The sequence below is a fragment of the Carassius gibelio genome, chromosome B11 (genome assembly GCF_023724105.1).
Source record: "Carassius gibelio isolate Cgi1373 ecotype wild population from Czech Republic chromosome B11, carGib1.2-hapl.c, whole genome shotgun sequence".
Lineage (NCBI taxonomy): Eukaryota > Metazoa > Chordata > Actinopteri > Cypriniformes > Cyprinidae > Carassius > Carassius gibelio.
In genome coordinates, this window is record NC_068406.1 from 8,934,901 (window position 1) to 8,950,290 (window position 15,390).

The following is a 15,390-nucleotide window of genomic DNA, read 5'->3' on the forward strand; positions in this document are numbered from 1 at the left end:
TTCTATTCTATTTCTTATCAAAATCCATTCTATTGTTTACATTCCAGGAGACACTGGTATAAATGGATGTTATGCAGTTCCTCAGTGCTGTCACAAAACTATGTGTTTTTATTAGAAAACGCTTATCACAGTATCTATTCTTTCTATGATATTCTCTTGAAACACTCCATATCTCAGAGTCTGCTCTTTTGTCCTCCTTATCTTCGAAATCAGTTCTCTGGCAGATTTCTCACAGGACAGTACAGTAACAAAAAATGTTAAATAGTCCTGATTCGTTAGCGATTATTTTCCTATGGAAAGCTCTTCGTGTATGTAAAAATATCTGATCTGTCTGTTCCTGTCCTGCAGCACCCAGAAGTGAACGGCAGGCGACCCGGAAGGTCTGAACTCCTCTGAAGGCAAAGCCGAAAGAACATCTGAACCTTTCATTAAATATCATAAATCCGCCTTCGAGGTGTGCAAGGTATGTCTGTCGCGCTCTTTTCATATTCACGATCGCATATACATTTTTTATTAATTTTTTTAAACATTTGCATGATGCATTGAAGCGATGCTAGCAGTCATTCGAGTGAGCCAAAAGTTTAAATAAAAGAAGAAAAAAAAGAAAAGCAGACGCATGTTGCAGCAATGTTGCATCTGCACGCTCCTGCATGATTGCGTCACGATAGAAATGTTATATTTTCGCCGGAGAGATGCGCGTCTCTTTCCATCTGCGTGATTTGTTCGCATCGCATGAATGTTGTAGGAAGTCTCTTGTTTTTTTTTTACTCTCTTTTTTTTCTCCTCCAGCCGGGCTATTCAAACCTGCAGATCTAAGTAAACAATCATTCGTGCACTTAATGCAAATACTGCGGCGTTTTACTCGTCGCTCTTTTCATCTGAAATCACGCGCTTTATTTGTGTGGCTTCATTTTGGGGGATCTGCAGAATATGGCGCCCTGTCCTTATAAAAATAAGACAGGCTGCCATTTTTGTTTTCCTTTTGTCTGAATTTTTTAATAAAACTGTCTGAGAATGCGCGAGAGGCTGCACTCATACAAGGCACGAGACGCGTCCGTGATTCAGCGACTGCTTTCAATTCGACGTTTGATCGAAGGCGTCGTGCTTTAATTGAGAATCATCTCAAGGATGCCGATACAATAAAAGAAAAAGTTGAGTAAGTTTTATCTCAGTTTATATCAAAGCCTCTGAGACGTGTCATTCTTCGCCAGAATGTTGATTTCATATTTACAAATCGTTTAAAGCTGCTGAGGGTTTTTTATTAGCTTATTAAATAGTTTAAAATGTTGCTAGGTGGCCTTCACCTCAGCCTCATTTAAATCTGAAGAAACTACGAAATAGGTAGAATTAGTTGTAGAATTGATTATAAAATGAAGCTTACACTATTGTAGCGTGAAACTGCATTTACTTTTTGCAATGCACCTTTTTATCAGATGAATGTGCATCTTAATGTTTATTAGGGAACATCTACTGTGGTATTACCATGGTATTCTTGAAAGAACTTTTGAGTGCTGTGGAAATATTGCACGTGAATTTGTCAAAAAAAAAAAAAAAAAAAAAATATATATATATAAATGTGATATATATATGTAAATGTTATATATATATATATATATATTTATATATATATATATATATATATATATATATATATATATATATATATATATAAAACATTTATATTTTTTATTGAGATTTATACATTATCTGAAAGCTAAATAAATAAGATTTCTATTGTTGGATGGTTTGTTAGGATTGAACAATATTTTGCCAAGATACAACTATTTGAAAACCTGGAATCTGAGGGTGTAAAAAAATGTCCAAATGAAGTTCTTACCAATTTTACTGCTTTATGGAACATGATATTTACTTAATATCCTAATGATTTTTTGGCACAGACTAAAAAAAAAAAAATCACTAATTTTGACCCATACAGTGTATTGTTGGCTATTACTACAAATATACCTGTGCTACTTAAGACTGGATTTGTTCTCCAGGCTCTTATTTGATATACTCTGCAATGTTAACATATAAGCTGTTTTGCATTTGAAAACTTGCATTTGAAAACATTTGAAAAATCGCTTGTAAATTTGTCATTATGCTAGGCTATATGATCACCAAATATTCAATTCATCGTTTTTTGTCAACTTTTTGTTTTCTTTCATTTTAGCACATTTTGTGTTTCTTTGGAACTCATTGGCCTCATTTATCTAATCTTATGTACCTTGTTTTTGAATCAAAAAAGCATTATATCAACTCAAAAACATAGGTGCAGTAAATCAATTCAAAAAAGAAACCCAAAACCAAAAAGTTTATTAAGATATTGAATTCAGTATTTGGTGATAATATAGCATAACAAGATATTTATAAGCTATTCTTTGTAGGCTTTGTTCAAACATGATAACTTTGAAAAGAAGATCCAGAATGCAACAGGAAAGGATTCATTGAGGTGGTTGCATTGAACAAACAGGACAATGACGTTCATCTTTCCGCTCTTTTAATTTGGACCTTTACCCATCTGGAGCCTTAGAAGCGGTTCCATACGGTGTGATAACTTTAGGCGTATCGTTTTCTTGTATTATGTTCATGACACTGTGCTATGAATGTTTTGGCAGTGCTTATGGGTCTTGAGAGTGTTTGACTAAAGGGCCTTGCAGAGAAATTCATTTAGCGGAGCCAAAAATAATAAAAGCGATATGTCCAAATATATGAGCCCAGACCCCGCTGAATATTTCCTCAATGATGCTGAAAGGGTGTCTGTTTCACTTCCTGCTAAAACTGTGGGGTAGAGCTTTCACTTTTCCATATGAATCTGACACATTTACATATGCATTTGACATTTTCAGGTTTTATTTAAATGCTCAAATATTGGCTTTTTTATTTATGACTTAACAGTCAGCTTTGCTTTTAAATACTGCTTTCTGCTTGTAAAATTTGTGGTAAGACCAATGTTATTTGAAGAAGTTTGCACCATCACAGCAAATACATTTTTATTTTGCTGTTACAATGGCAGCAATGCAACAAGCGATATTCAAAGTGTCTTGTTTTAGGGAGATGTCATTTGTTTGATTTTTCCAATGGGTGTCATGTTGAGTTTGGCAATATTGAGCAGTCTGCTGTGGGTGTGTGAACTGTCTATGAACAAACAGCGTTTGCTTCCTCGAAACTTGTTCTGCATTGTATCATATTTATGCCACTGTGTCGTGAATAATGCTTAGTAATTTGCTGATGCATTTAAAGGCACGGTCTGCAATAAATAAGAGTACGGTATTAACTTAAGCCAACAGCAAAAGCCTCTGAACAATGGCTGTCATTTCAGATCACTATAATTAAGCTTTACTGTAGCTCTGTACATAAAGCAGTACATGATCCCAGTGTTTGATTCCTTAAGAACACAGTTTAATGTTCAATTTAATCCAAAAAATGTCCTTAATGTACTTTTCTGGCCGTATTTCTAATGATTCACAAATGTGTTATTTTAAAGAAAAAAACTGCTCCATCAAAGTTAACGCATTTGCTGAAAATGTACTTCCTCTCAGACCACTCAAGATGTAGATGAGTTTGTTTCTTCATCAGAACAGATTTGGAGAAATGTATCCTTGCATCACTTGCTCAGCAAATGATCCTCTGCTGTGAATGGGTGCCGTCAGAATGAGAGATAAAACGGCAGATTAAAACATCACACTAATCCACATGACTCCAGTCCATCAATTAACATCTTGTGAAGTGTAAAGCTGCATATTTGTAAGAAACAAATCATTAAAGCATTGCGTCTGGAAAAATATCAATCTGTAATCAGTCTGTAATAATTTAATGATTAATAATGATTTTTCCTCCAGTGAAAAATCAATTTCATATTGTTCTCTCACATCAGAATCCACTTACATCTTTGTTTAGAATTGTTTTGGACTCTTTTTGCTCAGAAACGGTGCTTGACCTGTGCATATTTCCCTCCTGATTCAGATTCTAGTCTTTTTCACTAGAGAAAGCAATATTACTGATATAGTACTTATAGTATGTAGCCAGCATAAACAGTTTAAAGATAAAAACATTGCAATGATTTGTTTCTTACAAACATACATTTTATAAATGGTGACTGATGGACTGGAGTCATGTGGATTACTTGTGGATTATTGTGATGTTTTACTATTCTGACGGCACCCATTCACTGCCGAGGATCTGTTGGTGACCAAGTGATGCAATGCTTCAATTCTCCAAATCTGTTTCCATGAAGAAACAAACTCATCTTCATCTTGGCAGGCCTAAGGGAGAGTAAATATTCAGAAAATGTTCATATTTGGGTGAACTATCTTCTTTTTTTTCAGTATCCTTGAGTATTGTCTTGAACATTACACTGTCACTTTATGCAAATTAAATGGGTTGTGAATGTTGTTGCTGAACTAAAGTTGCAATGCAGTTTAAATAAACTTTTTGGATTAGATCTGCATTTCAAATAAACAAATAATCACATTTTTCTGAACCGCCCAGCAGCCATAAGTGTGATTTTTAAAGGTTATTACCTCCATGTAGTGTGTAGTCAAACATTGCAACCTTCAGATCTTGCTGCACCATTTTCCCCAAAAACTTTTAGTGATTATCAGTCATTATTGTCTTCTGATTTATTAATCTCTGAGAAACAAGTACTTCAAATTCGATATGCATTCCTGAAAAGATCCATTTGGTTTGTTCTCAGTCTAGGATTGGTCAAATAAAAGCCACGTAACAATGAATGCTGATTAAAATAAAAAGCATCATTAATCAACCGTGACTATGTGTGTTTCAGAATGGCAGAACCTCGATTTAATAATCCATACTTCTGGCCTCCTCCACCATCTATTCCTGGTCAGGTAAGGAAACAAACACGCATCAATGGACAGACTTCATTAATCCTTGTTGTTTATCTTAAAAGTTTAGCATCAGTAATTTACTTTGTTGAGCTCTAGGCTTAATCTTTGCTGTTTACTAGTTGTCTTAAGTAGCTGATAAAGGCGCCAGGATGCTAAAGTGTAGAGTTTAAATAAATCTTATCTTTTAAATGTTCTGTCAGATCTTTCTCTAAACCGTAAACACTTTTAACCCTATAAACCCTGCTGTATCGTATCAAATTTCTAAGGCCTCTAAATAATCAGCATACTGCCGAAAATCACATTTTTCTGACTTGTCTCATAAGTCAGGCTTTGTAGGATTAAACCCGTGTTCTTCTCATCATGTCAATAGTTTGAACCATCTGCTTGTTTTAATCTCACTTTCCCCCGTCCCCCCCCCCCCCCCACCCCAGTTGGATAACCTCGTGCTGATCAACAAGATCAAAGAACAGCTCATGGCGGAGAAAATCAGACCTCCACACCTGTCGCCCACTTCTGTCCCGTCCCAGCAGCCCTTGCTGGTGCCGCCCACGTCCACAGAAGCCGGGCAGCACAATATATCAACGCCTAAGCTGCAGCACATGCCGGGCCTCCACGCTCACAGCACCACCCAGCCCGACATCGCCCTGCACGCCCGACCTGCCTCCAGCACCGTCGCAGGTACGTTCTCCGCTGCATAGCACAGATCTGCTCACTGTCACACATGCATACTGCTAACTGTGCATATAATGTGGGCAGGTCGTATTCTGGGGGACGTCAACTTGAATCTGGACGACAAAGCGGCTATTAAAGCAAGAGGATTGTGGGAAGACTGGCATTTGCGGCAAATCATAGACCAGCCATCCCGAGTGAATCATCTGTCAGGTACACAAATGCAAAAAAAAGTTATTGCTTGCATTTACAGAACAGTTCGCACTTGAATGAAAAAAAGTTTAAAATTTGTTCACCCTCAGGACATCAAAGATGTAGAAGAGTTTGTTTCTTCATCAGATTTGGAGAATGTAGCATTACATAATTTGCTCACCAAAGGATCCTCTGCAGTGAATGGGTGCCGTCAGAATGAGAGTCCAAACAGCTGATAAAAACACCACAGTAATCCACGTCTTCAGTCCATCGATTAACATCCATTATCAAGGCATTTTAACTTCTGGACAAAATACTAGTTGTCTCATCTGAATGGGGAGAGAAATATGCACAGGTTAAGTAAATTGCTTGTGGATTATTGTGATGTTTTTATCAGCTGTTTGAGTTCTGATTCTGACGGCACCCATTCACTGCAGTGGATCCGTTAGTTCTAAAAATTCTCAAAATCGGTTTTCATGAAGAAACAAACTCTACATCTCGGATGTGGCCTGAGGTTCAGTAAATCATCGACAAATTTCCATACGTGGGTGAACTGTTCCTTAAAGTGAGGTTCATTTTCAGGGCTGTCGCTGACGTCTTCTCGAACTGCCAACCACAACACGTCAGAGAGCGTGACGCCGAGCACCCCGACGTCTCCAACCAGCACCAGTCAGACGCGTCAGGGTGGCGCACCTTCCCCAAACCTCATCTCAGGACTGTCTGGTGGGCCAGGGATGGACTTTATCAAAAACAGCGGAGGACTGGCAGGACTGCTGGGTCCTCCTCCGAAGAGCATAGGACGAGGGCGCAAAAAGATCAAAGCTGAAAACCCCTCTGGGCCGCTCTTAGTCGTTCCCTACCCAATCCTGGCTTCTGGAGCCGACCAATCAACTGTCTGTATCACTGCCAAAGAGGGCAAAACCTACAGGTACAGCTCCAGAAGATGTTTTCACTTTGTTTTATTCAGATCTAAACTTGCAGTGTGTCATCTAAATTGCTTTCAGGCTATTTGCAGACTTTACCGGCCACATAACCTATACGTTATGCCCCAGGTTTTCAGGAAAAAATTGCATTTCGTCTTTCAGATGTAAAGTGTGTCCGCTGACGTTCTTCTCCAAGTCGGACATGCAGATACACTCCAAGACCCACACGGAAGCAAAGCCACACAAGTGCCCTCATTGCACCAAGTCCTTCGCCAACGCGTCCTACCTGGCCCAACACCTGCGCATTCACCTGGGAGTGAAGCCGTATCACTGCTCCTACTGCGAGAACTCCTTCCGCCAGCTCTCACACTTACAGCAGCACACCAGGTGACTTTTCAGCCTCGGTTCATTCACGTGCTCGGGTTGTGAACTTCAGGTTGATGTTTGTCATCACATTTTGCTTTGCTCTACAGAATCCACACAGGTGATCGGCCGTATAAATGTCTCCAACCAGGCTGTGAAAAAGCCTTCACACAGCTCTCCAATCTGCAGGTAAGACCCAAATGTCTCTTCTTTTTTAACTTTTAACATAGTTCATTTAAAATGTATTAAATATGTATAAAATTTTTATAAAATTTATATTTATTTATTATATAGATAGATGATAGGTGAGAAATGATGCTAGTTAAAAGAAAAAAGGTTATTGTACATGTACTGTATATATATATATATATATATATATATATATATATATATATATATATATATATATATATATATATGTGTTTGGGACGGCCAGCTCTAGGAAGGGTTCTGGTCGTCCCAAACATCTTCCATTTAATGATTATGGCCACTGTGCTCTTAGGACCCTTAAGTGCAGCAGAAATTGTTTTGTAACCTTGGCCAGATCTGTGCCTTGCCTTGCCTCTGAGCTCTTCAGGCAGTTCCTTTGACTTCTTGATTCTCATTTGCTCTGACATGCACTGTGAGCTGTAAGGTCTTATATAGACAGCTGTGTGGCTTTCCTAATCAAGTCCAATCAGTCTAATCAAACACAGCTGGACTCAAATGAAGGTGTAGAACCATCTCAAGGATGATCAGAAGAAATGGACAGCACCTGAGTTAAATATATGAATGTCACAGCAAAGGGTCTGAATACTTGGTGTGATGTGACCATTGGATATTTCAGATTTCCTTTTTTAATAAATGAGACAAAAATGTCAACAATTCTGTGTTTTTCTGTCAATATGGGGTGCTGTGTGTACAACTGAGGAAAAAAATAACTTAAAGGTACAGATTGTAGGATCTGCCATGAGAGGGCGCACTACCAAAACAATAACTATCGTATTGTTTGACGCTAAGGAGGAGCATGGAATGATGGGATTTGTTGTCTTCTACCCAACCGCTGACACCCATCAAACAGTTTAACAATTTGCGCGAGTAGATTACATACAAAGTCAATGTAAAGACGCGATCAGACTATTGATCAGACGCGATGCCCGCGTTTGGCGTGTATGCCCCATAATACTAATCTTGTTGATCATAATAACTTTGGTTTTCTGTAAAGATACAAATCAAAACAACTCATGTGTCGAGTAAAACACAAGCGAGATCGCCATCTCTTTCTAGTTGAAGTTTGTCGTGAAGCTACTTCTGCGTTTGTCCACGACACTGTTGTCATGTGGTTTCTACGTCAGTAAAGATGGTAACAAAGGGTAACTAACGTTATTGACAGGCTACTGCACTGCCCCGTGTCACGGTTTAGAATGGGAATTTTCTCATGATTTACAAGTAGTTGAAAACATTAGAGATATTGTTGGTAATCAGCTAGACAAAATATATAACACTAGCCTAATGGTTTTTGGATATTTTACTGTAAATATCTTACAAATTATACATTTAAATTATTTTAGCAAATGGCTGCAATATAACAAAGAGTGAAAAATTTAAGGGGCTCTGAATACTTTCGGTACCCACTGTATATTTAAATTAATTTCACTTTTTCTTTACTCCCCACAGTCTCACCAGAGATCACATAATAAAGACAAGCCTTACAAGTGCTCCAACTGTTACCGCGCTTACTCTGACTCCGCCTCCCTCCAAATCCACTTGTCGGCTCACGCAATCAAAAACGCCAAGGCATTTTGCTGCAGCATGTGTGGTCGAGCCTACACCTCAGTAAGTACTACAGCATTCATCACTCTGACTCTGATGTAGTAGTTAAAGGTGCTGTATGTAGGATTGACGCCAAGTGGTTGAACTAGGTACTGCAGTCCAAATTCAAAATACTGGAGATACCCGATTACCTCTCCCGATTACCCGATTCCTCCTCCTCAGACTTGACACACACACAGGTTGCCAGATTGAAAATACCAAAAGGAACGAGCGCACTTGACGATGAATGAAATTAAATACTCTGTGTTTTCTGCAAACTGGCCACCCGGGGTGCTGAAATTCAATTGGGTAAAAAGGCAGTGGGCGGGTTTCACAAACCAAAACAAAGACCGACATTACAGCCCGGAACGCACATTTTCAAAAGAGAATTACTGACTGTAGCATTGTTTTTTTTAGATAAACATGTTAACTTAGCATGTTTCTTAAATATCTGCAAACATATTATGGTATTTTTTATGCTTCAGTAGAGTCAAAAACTTACATACTGCACCTCTAAAGTACAATTTTCGTACCCAAGAACCATGTGCTCTTAAATCAGTTATTGGTAGTTGACATGAAATACTTTATATTTAGTTTTAGTTCACTTCAAGTCACAAATATGTTAATATTTCTATGTTTAGTATACACTATAACAACCCCTCAAACAGAAAATCCATTAATAAAACTGGTTCATGCTCTATGCAATCGTTTTTATTCTTCTCCTTGTTTCATAAGCATCTGTTGTCTAACAGGAGACCTACCTTATGAAACACATGTCTAAGCACACGGTGGTAGAACATCTGGTGAGTCAACACTCACCACAGAGGACCGAATCTCCCAGCGTTCCCGTTCGCATTTCCCTCATCTGAGCACGCTGTCCTGGACCAGCCCACGGTCGGTCAGTCCTTCCCAAGCTAAATCGCCTGTTCTCGGTGGTTTGACGTTTATTTGTGTGTGTGTGTGTGTTTGTTAGTTTGTTTCAGTTTTGAGAACATTCCGACATGTATTAGACTGTGTGGATAGAGGCTCAAACACAGCAGCGGTTTAGGACGCATTCCTCTTCTCCGACTCATTGCTGAGATGAGAGAGGGAATAATCGGGAAATCCAAAGATGGTTTCACAGCACTTTCAGGCCACACAGTTTTGGCTTTAAATGTTTCTGGTCTGTTACGACAATAAAGGCATTGCTCTTGGCAGCTAAACGTTTGGGACTGTAGGCATTATGCATTATAAAATCAGAAGACATACATTGTATGTTTAAAGCTTGGACCAAGTCCAGTACCTCCTCATATTTTTCTATGCTGTCTGGAAAAAAAATAAAAATTTAAATCCCCTTCTTTTGGGCAACTCAAGTCGGTTCAGAGACCAACGGTCTTGTGTTTTGGTAATGTCAATCATACAATATTTTTCTTTCATATCACAACATCTCCTCGCTTGTAGGGAAACCTAACTGAAAATAGCTTTAGCATTAAATGTTAACTTTAACTAAAGGACTGTTATGAATCTGACTTTACAGACAAATCCGCACATTTAGATGTTTTGCAAGATTAATCCTTTAGTGCTTTACAAATGCTTGTGGACTGGTGCCAAAAATAGAATATGAAAATGGTTCTCAAAACGTTCTGATGTTTCAGAATGGACACGTATAGTGTTTAAAATGAACACTTTAAAAAAGTGACGCTTCAAAGCCCCTGTGTTATGTTGCGGATGTCAGCATGCATTTGATATTCTAGATGGCTGAAAACTGGCAAGAAATGTTCAGACTTATATTTTGAAATATTATTATTTTATTTTATTTTTTTTTGCATAGAGGCATGTCTACATTTAATATGTATGTATATTTAATATGAATCTACGTTTAATATCTGTATTAATATTGCATTACATCACTGTTGGAAACAGTTGTGCTGGTTAATATTTATAAACTGTATTTTTTCATATTTATAGACCTGTGATACTTTTTCAGAATTATAAAAAAAGTTAAAAAGAACAGTGTTTATTCCAAATATAAATTTTGTGTTAGAATATATGCTACTATTCTTTGTTTTAGTTTTTTATTCAGCAATGATTTGTTAAATGGATAAATAATGATAGTAAAGACATATTGTTAGAAAATATTTATACTTTGAATAAATGCTGATCTTTTTAAGTTTTTATTCATCAAAGAATCAAAGAAAGTATCAAGGTTCCCCAAAAAAATAGTAAGCAGCACAACAGTTTGATAACACTGATAATAAATCATCATATTAGAATGATTTCTGAAGGATCATGTGACACTGAAGACTGGAGGAATGATGTAAATGTAAATTAAAATAGGAAACCACTATTAGAAATTGCAATCGTATTTCACAATATTACGGTTTTTGTTTCAGTGTATTGATCAAATAAATACAGCCTTGAAAGAGACTCAATAAAAAAAAAAGATTAGACTTATTTCATACTTTTGAATGGCAGTGTGTTTATTTTAACATTATAATATTAGTATCAATATCATATTATTTTTGTTTTGGAACATTTTCTCGAGTGTCATGAAATTACACAAAAAAAAAAATCGTATTGGTCCTCAGAAAATAGGCTTCATTTTGTTTTGTTCAAAATATATTTGAGTGTTTTTTCTTTTGATTCGAGGGTGAAATATATGGCCTGGACATGTTCTTGTGAGATTCAGCCATTATACACACACAGGAGAGAACAATACTGCGGGAAAAAGAGTTGCCCATGAGATTTGTGTAGCTGTATCAACGTCTAGAATACCTCCTTGGCTTATTATTCATGTTTATACTTATCATGTTGAAATATTAACAACTAACATGTTAATTTTACACATTTTAAGCCTTAACCATTTTATCTCTAGTTGTTTACCATTACATTTTATATATAAATATATATTTTATACCATATTGGTGTTTACTTGTGTACTCAGTACTTTTCTGTAGTTTTATTTCCTAGCATGAACATGCTGTAAATAATCTATACAGTACTTAAGTGTTAACCAGTTTATATCAAATGACTACATGTCTAGTTATTATCAAATATACCTTTTGAATTGTCTTGAATTGTGGTACTCTATAAGGTTTGCCTTGGCAAAGTCAAGACATGGAAAGGGAAAGGACTTTGTAAAAGTAAGCAAATAAATAAACGAGAAAATTCTGTAGCAGTCTTTGTGCTCATTATGTGTTTATACATGCATATGTTTACACAGAACTATATTTACCTTCTTTTTTATGTTTATGTAAATGCATTGATGTTGAGACCTGCATGTTGAAAACTGATCTTCATGTCAATTCAATGTCATCCTTCACTTAAAAATAAACATTTGCTTATGATTTACTCACTCTCAGGCCATCCACGATGTAGATGAGTTAGTTTCTTCATCAGAACAGATTTGGAGAAATGAAGCATTATGTGACTTGCTCACCAACGGATCCTCTGGAGTGAATGGGTGCCGTCAGAATGAGAGTCCAAACATCTGATAAAAACATCACAATAATCCACAAGGAGTCCACACCACTCCAGTCCATTAATTAACATCTTGTGAAGCAAACCGCTTTTTTTGTAAGAAAAAAAATTAGCTTGGTCTTCGCCCGCCATGACGCGACTCTCAGCAGTGACTTCCTACAGAATGTAGAATGCGAACAAAATTGAAGCTGAATATTCTCTTCTTCAAGCAAATGTATCCTGAGGAACTTACTTACAGTCTTCAGTGTCACATGATCTTTCAGAAATCAGTCTGATATGCAAATCTAATATGAAATTAATAGTTTTATTTAGCAAGGATGCATTCAATTGATCAAAAGTATTGATAAAGACATTTATGATGTTACAAATATTTTTTATTTCAGATAAATGCTGTTCTTCTGAACTTTCTATTCATCAAAGAAACCGGAGAAAATTCTACTCTCCTGTTTTCCACTTAATATTAATAATAATAATATAACTTTTTGAGCAGCAAATCAGAACATTAGAATGAGATCTGAAGGATCTTGTGACTGGAGTAAAGATGCTAAAAATTCAGCTTTGATATCACAGAAATAAATTACATTTTTAAATATTCAAATAGAAAGTTATTTTAAATAGTAAAAATATTTTCGAATTTTACTGTAATTGTAGAGAGCTTGGTGAGCATACAATTCTTATTTAAAAACCATTAAAAAAACGTACCGTTCAAAAACTTGTCTGATATATAGTTTTTATTTCCTTTTTATTTTAGTTTGTTTTGTTAGTGCATTAAGTTACATCAAGTACTCCCTCTCAGCGTCCACGCTAACTAGAGCGAGCTGAAGTTCTGTCCTCCGAGAGTCAAGCTCCTGTTGACTCCTGGTTAGTCTGTTCCTCAAGTCTGCTGTGTTCTGTTGGAGCTGCTAGTACAGCAAACAAAAATCTTTTTTAATTAGCACACGAGCTAATACAGTATCAGTATATACAACTTCATATTGCAATCTGTTGACTAAATTCAAGATTCCCTGTCAGTTCAAGACACCCTATAAATGGTCAGATCTGCATCAGGTACCCTGAGCGGTTCCTGCTCGGCATCAGTGATGTTGGTTCTCGTTGGGGACAGCAGATCTTGTTCTGGATGCTGCAGCTCTTCAAACATCCTCATCTGCTCCTCTGCATCCTGCTGAAGATGGGCGTTCTGTGACTGATGACAAAGTGTGACGGTGTGTGTTAGGTCAAATGGCATGCAGGTAAACAAAAAACGTTTAATCTTTTTTTTTTTTTTCAGAACATGTTTTTTATGCTATATTGTGATTATATATTTTAAATTATTCATAAATAAGGCTGCACAAAATTATATTGTAATTATTTTGTCATATACTGCAACTTTATCATCTTTATTATACAAAATAATAACAAATATTGCTACAAGTGTGACTGCATCATATAATAATTTCTGTTGATAATGTTCTCGTCTGGCTGACTACGTCTTGTATTAATTTTTTGGAAAACTCCTGTCATATGCGCACAAACTGACAGTCACCACTTATATTTACTTTATTTTATTACTTTATAAATACTTTATTACTATTACTTTATTTTGTAGAAACATAATTTTCTGTAAAGTTGCTTTGTAATGATTTGTATTGTAAAAAGCGCTATACACAAACTTTAATTGAATTTAACTGAATTGAATTATTATTTTTATTTGTTTTAACTAAAATATACTACAGCTATAAATTACATTTATGTTCTAAAATAAAAATGAATAGTTGATAGTAAATAGTTGATTACACTACGATACCAATATTTATGTCTTAAATGACTAGTTTTTATGTCTAAATTCTTCACTATCAAACATTTAAACCTTCTTTTAACATTTAGAATCTAGACATTTTGGAAGCTTCCGTTTACAGAAATCTTTGAAATCATGCAAATGAGCAAATAAAGTGAACCAATGCACACTGCGCTCCTAAGATGCCCGTTATACAAAAATAAATAAAAATAAAATGAAGTTTGTGAGAAGCGTTTTCTGTGAAGTAAGCCACTTGGAGATGTTGGAAAAGACTGCATCATTGCTTCACATGTGTAGTGCTTTTTTAAATCGATTGCAACCTTTGATTTGATAACAACATTAAGCTTTACTGTGATTTCCATTTTATTTGAATTCAACGTGCAGCCACATTTATTTGTTCATTTTACCTTTTGGCTTTTCAAACCCCAAATTGGGAAACCCTGGGTCAGAGAATAGAGGTTTCTTCACCTGGACCAAAGCTCTGGCCTGGTCAGTTTCCAACTGCATGGTCAAGGACAGCTGCCCGGTCTTCTGCTGCTCCTCCTGAAGATCAGCCTTCAGCTGGCAAACTTCATTCTCCAGAGAAGACACCTAAAAAAATCTGTCATTTAGTTCCCTTAGGATACATAGTGTCCAAATCAACTTTCAAAGAAGAGTCAAATGACTCTGAGTACCTGCTTCAGGTGTTTGTCTCATTGTCTTTCCATGTCCTTTGCCTCAAGTTGCTGTCGTAACTTAGTTACTAAATCACAAGACAGACATAATTTAGATACAACATTTGGCATATTTTAAATACACTTTTAATGGCATCTTTTTTGACTAAGTATGCCATGCATTGTGACAGTTTACCTGAAAGGCATTATTTTAAACATTTAATAGACTTTGAAAAATTGAGTGCAGTGTTAGTTCAGGCAGATCATGTTAGTCAAGCTCGCGCCAGATGATTCACATCTACATATAGGGACACGACATCTATCATACCACCCATAAATAAGATCCTTCAGCATTATCAGCAGCTTTCGCATTGCTCAATACCTCATTACCCTCCTCCATCCCCAGCTCCTCCTCTCGTCCAGTCAGGATTCTGCCTTCTGACTCCCCTTTGATTCAGACTAATTCCTAAATGTTTGCATTAAATTATAGAACATAAATGATATCTGCCATAAATTTATGTTGGTTCTGTTCTGTTAACCCTACGGGGTTATCGCTGCTCTCCCTGCTCTCAACTATCCTAGGCTGCATGGATGAACAGAACCATACCTCCAATCCAAGCTGTATGCTAATTGTCGGCCATCTTTGATGATAGAGGTCCTGACAGAAATAGAACCGCTTTTAATTTAAGTTAACTTGAAACAATCTTCACATAAACTGA

The 15,390-nt window shown here is 36.5% G+C and overlaps 1 protein-coding gene across 6 annotated transcripts; it reads left to right on the plus strand.

Annotated features, from left to right (window-relative positions):
- Positions 1-333: 333 nt before the first annotated feature.
- LOC127968245 (zinc finger protein 362-like) lies at positions 334-12,824 on the plus strand. 6 transcript variants are annotated; one of them, XM_052569306.1, is made up of 10 exons: positions 334-463; positions 4,784-4,847; positions 5,279-5,525; positions 5,604-5,729; positions 6,291-6,636; positions 6,794-7,018; positions 7,105-7,183; positions 8,651-8,809; positions 9,538-9,683; positions 12,127-12,824. In XM_052569306.1, exons 2-9 carry the CDS (start codon positions 4,785-4,787, stop codon positions 9,652-9,654), a joined length of 1,362 nt encoding a protein of 453 aa, XP_052425266.1. In that variant the 5' UTR covers positions 334-463; position 4,784; the 3' UTR covers positions 9,655-9,683; positions 12,127-12,824. The 6 variants fall into 6 exon arrangements, with proteins under 6 accessions (XP_052425266.1, XP_052425265.1, XP_052425264.1 ...); XM_052569305.1 differs by lacking the exon at positions 12,127-12,824 and adding an exon at positions 9,759-11,945; XM_052569304.1 differs by lacking the exon at positions 12,127-12,824 and adding an exon at positions 9,759-11,945 and having other exon boundaries at positions 9,538-9,679.
- The last annotated feature ends 2,566 nt before the right edge of the window (positions 12,825-15,390 follow it).

Coding starts and splice junctions, on each gene's coding strand:
- LOC127968245 (XM_052569306.1), top strand. CDS start 4,785: ATGGCAGAACCTCGATTTAATAATCCATACTTCTGGCCTCCTCCACCA. Junction 4,848..5,278: donor CACCATCTATTCCTGGTCAG/GTAAGGAAACAA, acceptor CCCCCACCCCAG/TTGGATAACCTCGTGCTGAT. Junction 8,810..9,537: donor GTGGTCGAGCCTACACCTCA/GTAAGTACTACA, acceptor GTTGTCTAACAG/GAGACCTACCTTATGAAACA.